Source organism: Magallana gigas, chromosome 7 (assembly GCF_963853765.1).
Source record: "Magallana gigas chromosome 7, xbMagGiga1.1, whole genome shotgun sequence".
Taxonomy (NCBI): Eukaryota; Metazoa; Mollusca; class Bivalvia; order Ostreida; family Ostreidae; genus Magallana; species Magallana gigas.
In genome coordinates, this window is record NC_088859.1 from 46260251 (window position 1) to 46273451 (window position 13201).

Genomic DNA, 13201 nt, shown 5'->3' on the forward strand with positions numbered 1-13201 from the left:
AAATATCACAAAACCCAACTCCAAAAATACCCCAACAACTGGATGTTATATTTGATTTCACAATCAAAAGAGCAACATAACCACCCCGCCCCCCCCCTCGTTACAATCCAAGGATAATGTATTTGATCCTCTCTCATTTGTGCGGACTCCAAGTTAATTGACTTTAAACAGTACAAACATCCCTCTTGTAAAATACGACTTTATTTACAAAAAGAGTATACGATTTAAAATGTAAAGTACAATTATACAATAATAACGTAATAAGCATAATTATAAATTTTACAACGACATCTCATGTTTCTGAGCCCCTCATGTTTTTAAAGGATTAAAAAAAAACAATTTAATCATTTCAAAACAACATACATCAAGTTTTATTTGAAAAACAATAAAATAATCATTAACATACATATACTTTACTAGGTACTAGTATATATTTTTTTCTAATATGTTAAAGTACATTGAAATAGAAACATTGCGTCCATGCATTAAACAAAGAAACACATGCACAGTTCTAAAAATCCTATTTCACAAGCGCTTTCTGGATTTAAACATCCGTCTTCAGATGAACATAAATACTATATATTCACAAGGAAAGGAGGGAGAATTTTCGTGCATTGTTCTACAATTTTAGGATTCATGAGAGATGATTTTCGCTAGCCATGGTTGACGACCTGCTCCTATTCGAGGTTTAAAAGAGAAACCGAGAAATGGAAGCGGATAGACGGATTTCAATATTACAGCGGAAAAAAGCTATGTCTTGGACAGCAGAGATTTTTCTTGAACAAATTTCCAGCAAGAAACAGTGTGGCTATTTGCTGTTCGTAGGGACCTTGGTTGGGTAAGAGGTGACAACATGTCTTTACAGGAGAGGGTCTGGTTCCAGTTTTTCGGCGCTAGGATTCTGGTTGCTACTACTTCTTCTTATGTTGAACATAATGGAAAATTTATCTGATCCCCTCGACAAACTTGCAGAAAGTCTTCTCCAAGTGGTAATCTTATTGTTCATAGCTCTTAAAACCTACAAAATCAATATCTATCATATGTAAGATAATGTAGGCGTGTATGTTTCCAGGCTAAGGACTACGGAAATCATGATAGTCATCAATGGCAATGGTTCATTATTAAAATAAACCCATTATGACGTGTGACATGGCTGGATGGTTGTCGCCATTTTTAGATTATATTTATCTCCCATAGAAGAATAATTCCGTATTAAGATAAGTAAAACAATAGAATTGTAAACCTAAAATGTATGCAATATTTCTTCACTTATTAATAGTTTATAGCTAAAATAGTAATACCTAGAGAGTTCTGATTGGTAATTTGTTGACTACCACGTCTCCTTTACAAAACTATTGCTCCGACAATTATACTCCATGCAATAAGGTATGTTAATATAATGTTTTGACCCGTCAGTCCGTCAATTCATTCATAAAGTCAGTCAGTCAATCAGTCAGTTTTCTTTAATGTCAACATAACCGATCTTAACTCTTTCATGTATATTTTTTTTTTCAAATCTGTGTTGTTGATAACGAGTGCAGGAAATATCAAATATGATGTTTTTCACATTCAAGTCCTTTCATTATTATTGTTGGATATATTTATGCATACTTTTCTATTCATTATGCAAAACATAACATTTCAAGTAATGAGGGAAAGTGGAGTATGTGAACTTTCTCTTTCATTTTGAAAAACATATGTCCATTATTTTCACCGATCATATTAGAAATTTGGCTCATAACCTTGTAAAAGAAGATGAACTTACCGTATTACAATTAGTAAGATTCACTATCTAAAAACTAAAATATGAGAAAATTGAAAACATCGTTGGTGCAAGTATAACATGTTTGTACAATTTGCAATAATTTTTTGAGTATATACAAACATGAAGTGTGTTTAGAATTATTCAAAAGATTTCTAATCCTTAAGATAACTTTCTACAAGAAGCCCATGGGCCACATCGCTCACCTGAGGAACAATAGGTATGATAAAGTCTGCTTAATGGAGTCATAATACAAACAATCTGGACAATGTACAATAATACATGTAGATCCTGTATAAATAAAATCCATTTTTCCCCCTTGGAACTCGGATAGCCCTGATTGCTGCCAATATTTACAAGAGCAGACTTTAATCAACGCTCCTGCACATATATAGGGACTCAACGTTACGCAGGCAGGGATGACCGCACACCTACGCAACTCAACAGGTACCAACGTTTACGCAAGCAGGATGACCGCACACTTGCGCCAACAGCTCAACCTAACGCAAGCAGGGAGTGCCGCACACTTGCGCTAGAAAGGCCTGAACACCAGCAGGGATGACCTTACACTAGTGCTCCGCCGCAACCACCACCAATACAAGCAGGTATGACTGCACACTTGTATTAATGCGAAACAGGGCAGGAATGACCGCACACTTTGTATCGAAGGATAGAAAACACGAAGATTAGATAGAGCAGGGATGTTCACACACTCGATCTATCCATACCTGTTCAAGTTTAACCCCAAACAGTCGCTCATTAAAATGCGATAGACACTGTCCCTATATATGTGCTGGCCTAAAATAATTCATAGTATCTAAAAAATGGAAATCAAAAATAAACAAACTAATCCGGCCTTACCCAAAACTTCTTATGCAGAACAACTTATATACATTGAATATTTATTATTGTATAAAAATAATCATCACAATAATTGGTTAACAGTGGATGCATTAATTAAAATAATCAAGAATCAATAAATCAAGGGCAATAACTCAATACAGTAATACAAAAAGATTCTAATAAAAAAATAGCTGCCTGCCTCAATTTCATAGTCATATCACATGTTGAGTATTGCAGTTCTCAAAAAGATCCTTTACAATTGTTTATATATGGGATATTTAGCTACATCAAACTCTGAACCTTCTTTTGAGGCCGAAGAATTGTCCTGGAGTCAAAGATTTACTCTATATATTCCTATGTAAAGTTTTAACACCCCCCCCCCCCAATGTGGCCTCACCCTATCCCCAGGGATCATGATTTTCACAACTTTGAATCTACACTACCTGAGGATGCTTCCACACATGTTTCAGCTTTCCTGGCTGATTAGTTTCTGAGAAGAAGATTTTTAAATATTTACTCTATATATTCCTATGTAAAACTTCGACCCCCCCATTGTACCCAATCCTACCCCCAGGGATCATGATTTTTCACAATTTTGAATCTACACTGCCTGAGGATGCTTCCACACAAGTTTCAGCTTTCCTGGCTGATTAGTTTCTGAGAAGAAGATTTTTAAAGATTTACTCTATATATTCCTATGTAAAACTTCGACCCCCCCCCATTGTGGCCCCACCCTACCCCCGGGGGTCATGAATTTCACAATTTCTAATTATCTCCCCTTGAAAAGAGGTGTGGCCCTTAATTTCCACAACTTTGAATCCCCTTTGAAGATGTTGAAAATGTGAAAAGTTTACGGACAGACGGACGGACGGACGGACAGACGGCCGGACGGACGACAGACAAAATGTGATCAGAATAGCTCACTTGAGCTTTCAGCTCAGGTGAGCTAAAAACGGAAGTGTATATCATATGATTGTCATTAGTCATGTCTTAGGAACATCTTAAGATTATGTCTAATGGTTAATCTAACGATAGTTTTGTGAAACCAAGTTCAGTTTAAAATGTAATAGACAAGCAGACTCTATTGTTGCGGTTAAAAGCAAAAAAAAAATATTTTTTTTCCTTTAAGATATCCTCAATAAGTTTTCGTATTAAGATACGCATTGCAATATATAAGACAAAAAATACACTTACATATTGTGAAAATTTGAATGAGTTAAAAGGATTCTATATTTGTAATGCCTTGACAAGCAATGTACAATTTACCTCTCTGTTCAGGAAACAGAACAAAACAGCAACTCCCTAAAACAGATAGCAAAGAAAAACTGTTGTTTTCATAAATAATAAAACAGATACAAAACAGGATGTATTGTTAAAGGAAGCATTTTGTTCATTAAATTCGTTTAAAAAAACTATTTTATAAACAGCACAACTGTTAATAAAAACAGATAAATCTCTGTGACATGCAATTACCAAACATTGTTACCGTATGTAAACACTAAACAAGATACATGTACCAGTGTTATAATATATTATTTTTAAAAATATCTTCTATTTTAAAAGACAGACCTGGTAAGATGATATGACTGCAGCGAAGTAACTAAAATAGACAGAGTCAATCTTCACTGCCTTTGTGAGGATTTGCAACCCCATGAGAGGTATCAGAATTAGGATGGCGCTGGCAATTTTTCTAACAAATAAAAAACCCCGGAAAAACAAGTAACTGAAACGTCCAAACAATTAATAAAACCAGTTGAGATATACAAATGCACTTGATTATGCAAAAGTATTTGAATAATTTGAAAACTGTGATAAATGTTTAATCCAATTCTTACCTGTATCGCAATAAGTTTCTATTGTCCTCTCTTTGTACTTGAGATCGCAGTATTCTTATGATGTTGATCAGAAATATTATGTTTAACTGCAATGTGTAAACAACATTGATACTCAACAACGTCTGATAACAAATAAAAAAAAATACACAGAAATTTCAAACAATAGGCCCAAGGGCCACATTGCTCACCTTAGAAACAATAGCCATAATTGATCAGAAAAGATTTTAACTATCTTTAAAGTGTATCGAACAAAATATCTTCAAAACTTAGATCTTAGTAGAGAATATAATGTTGAAAAGATTTTTTTTAAATTGAGAACCCCCCCCCCCCCTTCCATTTTGGCCCAATCCTTTCGATATGGATCATGATGTGTCTGAAAAAACTAGAATCTATATCTGAGGATACTTCTACACAAATTTAAACTTCCCTGGCAAAGTGAATTTTGAGGAAAAGATTTTCAAAAGAATTTCTCCTCTCCCTCGACGTTAACGTTGTAAAAATTTGCCAGCACCATCCCCGCTCCCTCTAGTTGTCCCACCCTCCTGGGGATCATGATGTGAACAAACTTGAATCTACACTACCTTAAGTTTAGGATATAGAATATTTTTAAAGATTTTTCTCCATATATTCCTATGTAAAAATTCGACCCCCATTGTGGCCCACCCTACCCCCAGGGATCATGATTTAACAAATTTGAATCTACACTACCTAAGGGTGATTTCATACAAGCAACAGCTTTTCTGGGCAATCGGTTTTCAAGTTGATTTTTTAAAGAGTATTTTCTCTTTAAAATTCTATGAACAAATTTGAACCACCCTCCCATTCTGCTCCAACACTACTCCTGGGGACCACGAATTTGACAAATTTGAATATACACTACATGCATGAGGATGGTTTCACAAGTTTCAGCTTTTCTGGCCAAAAGGTATTCGAGAAGAAGATTTTTGAAAAATATCAACAATCTATCAAAAAATCAGATTTATCTTCCCTCTTAATGGAACCTGGCCTTTCATTTAAGCAAACCTGAAAACACTTCAACAAAAAGATGATTTACGCCAAGTTTGGTTGAAATTTGCTCAGTAGTTCTGGAGAGGAGGATGAAAATGTGAAATATTTATGACGCAAACGACAACAGTGACGACGACAAAGAATGGACAAATATTGACCAAAAAAATCTGACTTGCGTCTTCAGCTCAGGTGAGTTAAAACACAATTGTTTTAATATTAAATATATTAATAAACAATAATATATATTAGTTCTCTCCTGTTTACCATCTCATCACTACAAACGAGGCAACAGTGAAGTTTGAATTTGAAGAAAGAGCAGCAGATTGTGTTGCTTCATACCTTCGACGTCAATTTTAAAATAGAGGAGATCGACGAGTATTTATGGACGGAGATCAAATAATTTTACAATATACTCTATAACAAGGCATACTATCCCCTTTTTCTTCATAATTGTATCTTATTTTTTTCATTCAAAAATCTATGTATGCTCTTTGGCTTCAGTAAATCCAAAGGTAGTTTTCTGTAACAAATAGGTATAATATGCTCTGAATTTCGCCAATTCCTCTTTGTATCAGGGCATTACCAATTTCCATGTCCTTAAATATTCTTTTAATGAAAAAAGGCAAGTTTAATATCATCTATGATATTAATGTAAAAGAGCTTTTTACATTCTTTTTGTCTCGATATCAATGCAACTGCTCAGACAACATCTACATTTGATAGCGCATTAGTCTAGTATACAAAACATAGGACGGGTTACCCCTATAAAGTTTGTAAACAAAATAACATTTTAGGGAAAGCATATTGATTTTAACATATATGGATAAAGTAAAAACGTGGACGTACCAACTGAGAAAGGATGATAGGGACAAGTATTATCCATAGATAGTCCATATTTTTCGGCAAATACCTAGAAACAAAAAATAGGTTGGAACCTTTTCTGTCAAAATCTAACACAAATAACAGTTCCCTTTTTCGAAACTATTTTTCTACCAATATCTTTTACCTATAGATGATTAAACAATCCCTTTTAAACATGTTTCTGTTTGCCAAGATTTAAATTACAGTTAAAGATGAAACAAATCCTTGACTATGAATAATTATATGAGCGATATTTTGTTTAAATTTAAAATTACTTGATATTTGATCCTTCTTCTTCCATCAACACTGCATATGTTCCCGTTGAAATGGCAGGACAAACTGAAATACAAGGTCATAGAATTATAAAATTTGAAAAAGAGTTTAATATTATAAAAGCCGTAAAAGCTAATTTTAAAGAAATCTTCTCTACTTCTACATATAGCAACTAATAAAGTATTTGTATAAAAGTTACTATAAAACAATTTATTTTCATTAAGATTAAAAGCGAACATCATTTTTTAAATTGTTTTTATTTGTGTGCTACAAAGACGACAACCAAAAAAGTATGCGCTTCAGGGCCCAGACAAAACAAAAGAGGGTTAATCAGATTTCAAAATGACTTTTCATTTAGTAAGCTAATGTAAAACATTATAGGTAAAGGTGATGTTTATGAATTAGGGTATGAGGGTCCTAATCCTTGCCATAACTGAGGTTAACTACTTGAAAGTATTTTGCATAATTATGCATTAACGAGCATAAACTTTCTCTTTGTTTATTTACCGTGATTGGTCTGGGTATTAGTACTATACAATTACAAAGAAAGGCCTTCTTTTGAACACGTGACTTATTATTATTTGGCTGACAATGACTCAGACTCAACTTTTCTGCAACAGTGAGCGTTCAAGTATTATACTCTCAAAACAATCAATTTCTTTCGTTTCCCTTTTATTTTTACAGAGAAGGGACATTAGTAAATATATTTCCTACTCAAGAGTTATGACTAGAACAAATTTAATTACTAAATTTGAAAGTCATTGTAGTTGATCATGTCTGCAAAAATGCTAATTTGTTTGTTATATTTGGTCTCCTTTTCTTGGTTATTCCACTACATAAGTTTTTTTGCTATGGAGTTGAATACACATACTTACCCCACCCGACGATGCAACAAACAATCACGAGAGTTTTCTTATTAGAAAAAGCGTTCGCCAAACAGAAGTGCAAGAATATTCCCTCGGCCAGCATCCAACCGTAACAGCCTGACAGGGTGTACAATCCAACATAAGGCAAAGCATTCTGGGAATAGAGTTTGATTTAAATACAAAAATGTCCCAATGACCCGTGGATAGGAAAACTGTTCCAAGCATATTTGTATATCAAATGTGAGTCGATGTATAAACAGTCACATATTTACCGAAAGACGGGTAAAAACCGTCGGTATTGTGTAAACTGCAATCCATGCAAATCCATTCAGAATGTATGCTGAGAACAAATTGGAATGAATAAAGACACGTTTACACCAGAGTTGTCTGAAAATATATCAGGTTGTTATATGTTATGAACAAGAGAATCCACGGACACAAACAGATCTGTCTAGTCTACATGTTCTGTTGACGAAATGTAAATTGATGAGAACTCTCTATCATTAACGATACTTTAGAAAGTTGCTACACAGTTCAAAAGAAACAACAAAAATCACTTTAGAAATCACATTTAATAATGTTATCTATAGCATGCTACAACCTTCTCAAGTAAATATAAATGTTTCAATTAACAATTCTCATATGTTCCTGATATGTTTTGATATACTAGAGTAATATTTTGTAGATCTATATAGAGTCGATGGCAAGAACTTTACTTATATGCATGTAGCTGTTGTTCTAGTTAAAGTAGCTTCATATTTTTCATCGAGTCGAAAAAAGTGGATCGTTTTCAGTCATCATGAATCACACGGTAGCGAAACAGTTAGATAAAGTTCAATCAATGGTTGTAGGAAAAAAGATTTTCAAATGACAATAACCAAAACGACAGCTAACCCCACGTGATAGCATGAAATCACGTTGCCTGTTGGGCCAGGTGAGAAAGTTATATCTGACATATCAGACTTTTCTACTCATGATAAATTTACTATTATACATACCTGAATTTTCCAAAGATGATCAATGCAATTACGAGAAGGAATATTGATAATGCGTATCCACTGATGTGGATATATGTTATTATCGGTAAGTGCGTGTTCTAAAATTAAAACGTAAAATACGTCATCATTGTTGTGTTAATATAGGTATCAAAGAAACTTGAAATACTCCAATCGATTTCTTCAATTAATGAAAAAATTTGAAAATGTTAAATTCATTATTGTGTTTAAATTTATCCTAGTTATGTTGAATTACCCAATATTATGGCGTTTTGTTATCTGCTATATCTTAACTATTAATTAGAGCTAAACTATTTATTGATTATCATATATATTGTTTGTCCTTTCAAAGTTATAAAACAATATTTTCCTTATTTCAACCTCAAATCAAATAAATTGATCGTGAAGTTGATGTAAAGTATGCATAAAAAAATCCAATTCTTTTTAAAAGTTTTGGCATACATCACTTGTAATTTCTTTTATGGAATCTGGAGAAACACAGGGGATATAATTTGGTCTGCCCCACTGACCGTTCGTTTCACATTTTCTGCAGGAATAACCTGTAAACCATGAAATAGTTCATGCTTAAGTTCATTTCGACCGTTTCTAGAGCTTTTGATATCAATGGCTTTAAAAATCCGTTTATTTCTTGGATTGATTGAACATCTTTTGTATTTTCTAAATTAGCACGAAATCTTCATGTCTCATTAAGTAATGCTCTGTAAGGTGAATTTCCTTACCTTCCGGATCATCAAAAAGTATAGAAAATTGATGGTTCTCTGGACACGCCCCACGGGCTGTTGTTCCCGCCAGAGTGAAGTTCCAACACTGCACGTCAAAGGTGGCGTTGCAATATAATTCACCTAGTAAGTATGTAGAGCACTCCATTGTGAGTGTATATTATGAAATTTATGTATTCATTTTGTCAATACTGTGTTACGTGTATTTAGGTTGGATTGTTTGTCACTGTCTAAATAGGAACATTTATTTTCATAGGAACTCGCAGTCAAACTTTCTTATTCTGTATTCTTACAGGACACGCATACGATCACACATTCTCAAATAAGTTTAATTCAAGATTCCCTTTGTCTCTTAGTTATTACTGATTTGCTTAAAAATTCAAGCTTGATGAACCAATCAAATCGTGAAATTATTTAAAATATTAATGATCCAATTACGTTTCTTTTCTTTTGTTCACGTTTATAGCTTGTTAAATCTGTTGGAATAAAAATTTATGAATAAAAAATGATCTGTATGCTAATTGCATTCATTTCCCACATGTACATGTGGAACAAGAAACATTCATATAATTTTACCAGCTGTGGAACTAATCATGTTGCCTGTTTATATTTGGAGTGATCTGTTATAACAAATATATGAGTATATGAGGGGGGATGCTACTTTTGAAAAACTCGTGAAATTTTTACTCTTGAAAATTGAAATGCTCTCTCTCTCTCTCCCTCTCTCTCTCTCTCTTACCGTCCGTAGGATATGGGGGAAAGTTACATTCTTCCATAATCTACTTCTGATTCCACGCTCTGGTTTCTGCTTGTTAAAAGTGTATTTTCTCTTATGGTTATGGCAATTCGCTTTGGTATCTGGTCCTGATAGTGTTATCGAACTAACCCTCTCTAATTAGACAAGAAGATTTATGCTATTCTTGCTTGATTTAAATATTGATAAATACTGCATCATCATATCACATTTCACTATTAAGATACATAATTCATGATCGTTACTTAAAAATGATTTCAGTTGTTCATCGAGGAGTCTTTATTTTCGGTGATTCATCGTTCTGAATAAATGTTCCTTAGCACCAATATTTGAAAAATAAACAAAATAAATAAACCATTTAGAACACGACGTTTTGTTTATCGATAACAAAATTGATGGAAGGAATTTTTTGAATTAATTTAAGTATATTGACAATATTGTTAAACCTATTTACTTTTATGTGAAGTTTCAAAAAGAATGGCAACCTTTTGAGATTTAACTTTTAAAATCGGGGGGTTTATTTCAATTTCAAAATATGGAAACCCTTGATAAGAGTTAATTCTTTTTTTTTATTTAAGTTGATCTTTGCATAAACATGTTATTTTGGTGGCATTGAACCCACAACATAAAAATCCCAGTTGTTTAAGGTAAGCTAAAGTATGGTGCTTTGACCACTGAGCCATTTCAGACACAACAAATTAGGTTTTCTGTTTTAATACTATGTGTGACTTTGGCCACGAATTTACTTAATTTTTTCAAAACGTTCAATTTTTTGGATACAAAATGATATTTTAACGTATAGAGGGTCATCTCTCAACGTTTTTTGTTGATTAAAATCAGTTTGTTTTCCAGAAGGTCTTAAGCCTATTTAGACTATGAGAAAAATATAGAAAGGTTCTAAAAAAGAATGACACTCTTTGGAGATTTTGATACGTATCCGCTTGCTTGAGTCAACATATTTTATATATTGAACATATTTTAAGGTTAAAAATCGATGATATGATAGATATATTTTGTTTTGAATACTTTTTTTTAAATTATAAATTTAAATATACATCATTTAAACTGGCGAGGGAACCAGTTCAGGGGATTACCAAATAATTGCACGGGATGTTGTGAATCTAATGTGCGGGGCTTATATACAGCATTGCAGTTGGTGCCACGTAGTAATGAGGAAATATAGAAGCTGAAATGTAGAAAAATAAAATCGATTTTTTCCAAATTAGTTTGCACAAAGTGAATGTTTTTAGAACCAAGCTAGGTTAAGGCCCTGTCACACCAAGTTGCGTTCCCACGGCGTGTTCAGAACGTTGTAAAATTCATTAAATCGCCGTAGGATTGCAAGGAAAATTCAGAAAAAATGTACAATTTTATTTGAAAATTTTACAAATGGAGATTTCACGGCGTCCAAACGCAACCAAGGCGTTCTTCCGAAGTTCCCACGGCGTGTAACTGTTTTTTCCCAGAGTCCTACTTGATGATTGACTGCGCTCTCCCTGAGTGTCCGCCGAGCGCTCGTGACGTGCTAGGAGTTTTTACCACGTGTCCACGGCGTGCTTTGCTCGCTGACTGCGTCCACAAGACGTTCTTGGTAGATTAATGGTAATTTGTTCAATTTTATGGGAAACATACATGAATTTACAACTAGTAAATAAATGGTAAAAAATTGTTTTGATGGATAATTGAAACGTAACTACTTTCTAAATAATTTGTGAAAGACTATGACTTGGACAAAACTCTTAGTAGTCAAGTCTTCAAAAAAATCCGTTATTAGTTGTTAGAAAACATAGAAAAGATGTGAAACAAATGACATGAATTTCATCTATGTCCTTTGATAGGTCCTGGATTATTTGCAAATGATACTTTTTACATAGTCATCCACATCCAGTTTGATAATTACTATATTGTGTGCTATTGTACATGTATAACAGGCCATTGTTCGAGTTTTCGTAGCCTTGATGACAACGCACTAGAGACGATGTGAGAGCGCGCTACAAACGCTAATAAACGCAGAAGAAACGTGAAGAGAGTGCGATGACCACAGCAACAGCTCTTTGGTGTTGCTGTGTGAACGCAACCAAATGAAAAACAACTTGAGAGCGCAATAGAGACGCAGTGAGATCCCAAATGACTCCGACAGGTCTCCGTGCAAGCGCAATTGCATGACTTATCACTGCGTCTACACTGCGATTAGCTGCGTTCCTTGAGCGTGCGAACGGAGCTGTCGTGGCGCTGTTGGAGATCTTACGGCGTTGTCACCGCGACCTCACTGCGCTTCTACGGCGTGTTTATCAGAACGCAGAACTCAGAACGCATAACTCTGTGCATGTTCAAAATGCGCGCCGTCGCATGGCGTTCTAGGCGATCCCACCGCGACGAACGAAGATGGCGCTGCGTTGTTACGGCGCAGTAGGAGATTCTACTGCGCTTACCTTGGCGTTTTAAATTATTTAAGGACGCAGCTCCGGTGTGGCAGGGGTTTTAGGGCTTTTCAGTACTATCAGTACTCTTATTGTCTTTGAAATTCAACTTAGATGATACAGTATCAAAGTCGCATTGTAAAATGGATACTTTCCTATTGAGTTTTAATTTCCTAATAACTTCTTATTGTCAAGGTCCTGTGATAGCGATTCAGAACTGCATACAATCACATAAAATTAATGGAGTTTTGCATATAATTTTTTTTTATACATGTGAAGCAGGCAGCTATTTTTCATTAGTCTTTTTGTACATGTATTACTGTATTGAGTTATTGCCCTTGATTTATTAACTTTTGATGATTTAATTAATGCTTCCAATAAATACCAATTAGTGTGATGATTATTTGTTGTACAATAATAAATATCCTTTATAAATAAGTTGTTTGGCATAATTAGTTTTGGGTTAGGCCGGATTAATTTGTTTATTTTTTATTTCTAATTTTTAGATACTATGAATTATTTTTAGGCCGGCACATATATAGGGACAGTGTCAAATGCGTTACGACAACGACTGTTTGGGGTAAAACTTGAACAGGTACGGCTAGATTGAGTGTGTGGACTTCCCTGCTCTATCTAATCTTCGTGTGTTCTAACCTACGATACAGAGTGTGCGGTCATCCCTGCTTTGTATCGCATTAATACAAGTGTGCGGTCATCCCTGCTTGTATTGGTGGTGGTTGCGGCGGAGCACTAGTGTGTGGTCATCCCTGCTGGTGTTCTGGCCTTTCTAGCGCAAGTGTGCGGCACTCCCTGCTTGCGTTAGGTTGCGTTGTTGGCGCAAGTG

The 13201-nt window shown here is 34.5% G+C and overlaps 1 protein-coding gene across 3 annotated transcripts in view; it reads right to left on the reverse strand.

Moving 5' to 3' along the window:
• Window positions 1–224: 224 nt before the first annotated feature.
• Window positions 225–13201, reverse strand: part of LOC136270198 (corticotropin-releasing factor receptor 1-like) — a 28013-nt gene continuing 15036 nt past the window's right edge. Inside the window, exons 1-13 of one of the 3 annotated variants that reach the window (XM_066067062.1) lie at window positions 10183–12529; window positions 9923–10074; window positions 9184–9306; window positions 8906–9003; window positions 8447–8544; window positions 7721–7835; window positions 7458–7602; window positions 6585–6648; window positions 6295–6358; window positions 4441–4526; window positions 4175–4295; window positions 3872–3907; window positions 225–1018 (exon numbers count right to left, since the gene is read on the reverse strand). In XM_066067062.1, the coding sequence (XP_065923134.1) occupies window positions 860–1018; window positions 3872–3907; window positions 4175–4295; window positions 4441–4526; window positions 6295–6358; window positions 6585–6648; window positions 7458–7602; window positions 7721–7835; window positions 8447–8544; window positions 8906–9003; window positions 9184–9306; window positions 9923–9959 (1146 nt within the window). In that variant the 5' untranslated portion in view covers window positions 9960–10074; window positions 10183–12529 and the 3' untranslated portion in view covers window positions 225–859. Of the gene's footprint in view, window positions 1019–1765; window positions 1800–3871; window positions 3908–4174; window positions 4296–4440; window positions 4527–6294; window positions 6359–6584; window positions 6649–7457; window positions 7603–7720; window positions 7836–8446; window positions 8545–8905; window positions 9004–9183; window positions 9307–9922; window positions 10075–10182; window positions 12530–13201 lie in introns of those variants that run through there. The other 2 variants (XM_066067063.1, XM_066067061.1) reach the window with 2 other exon arrangements.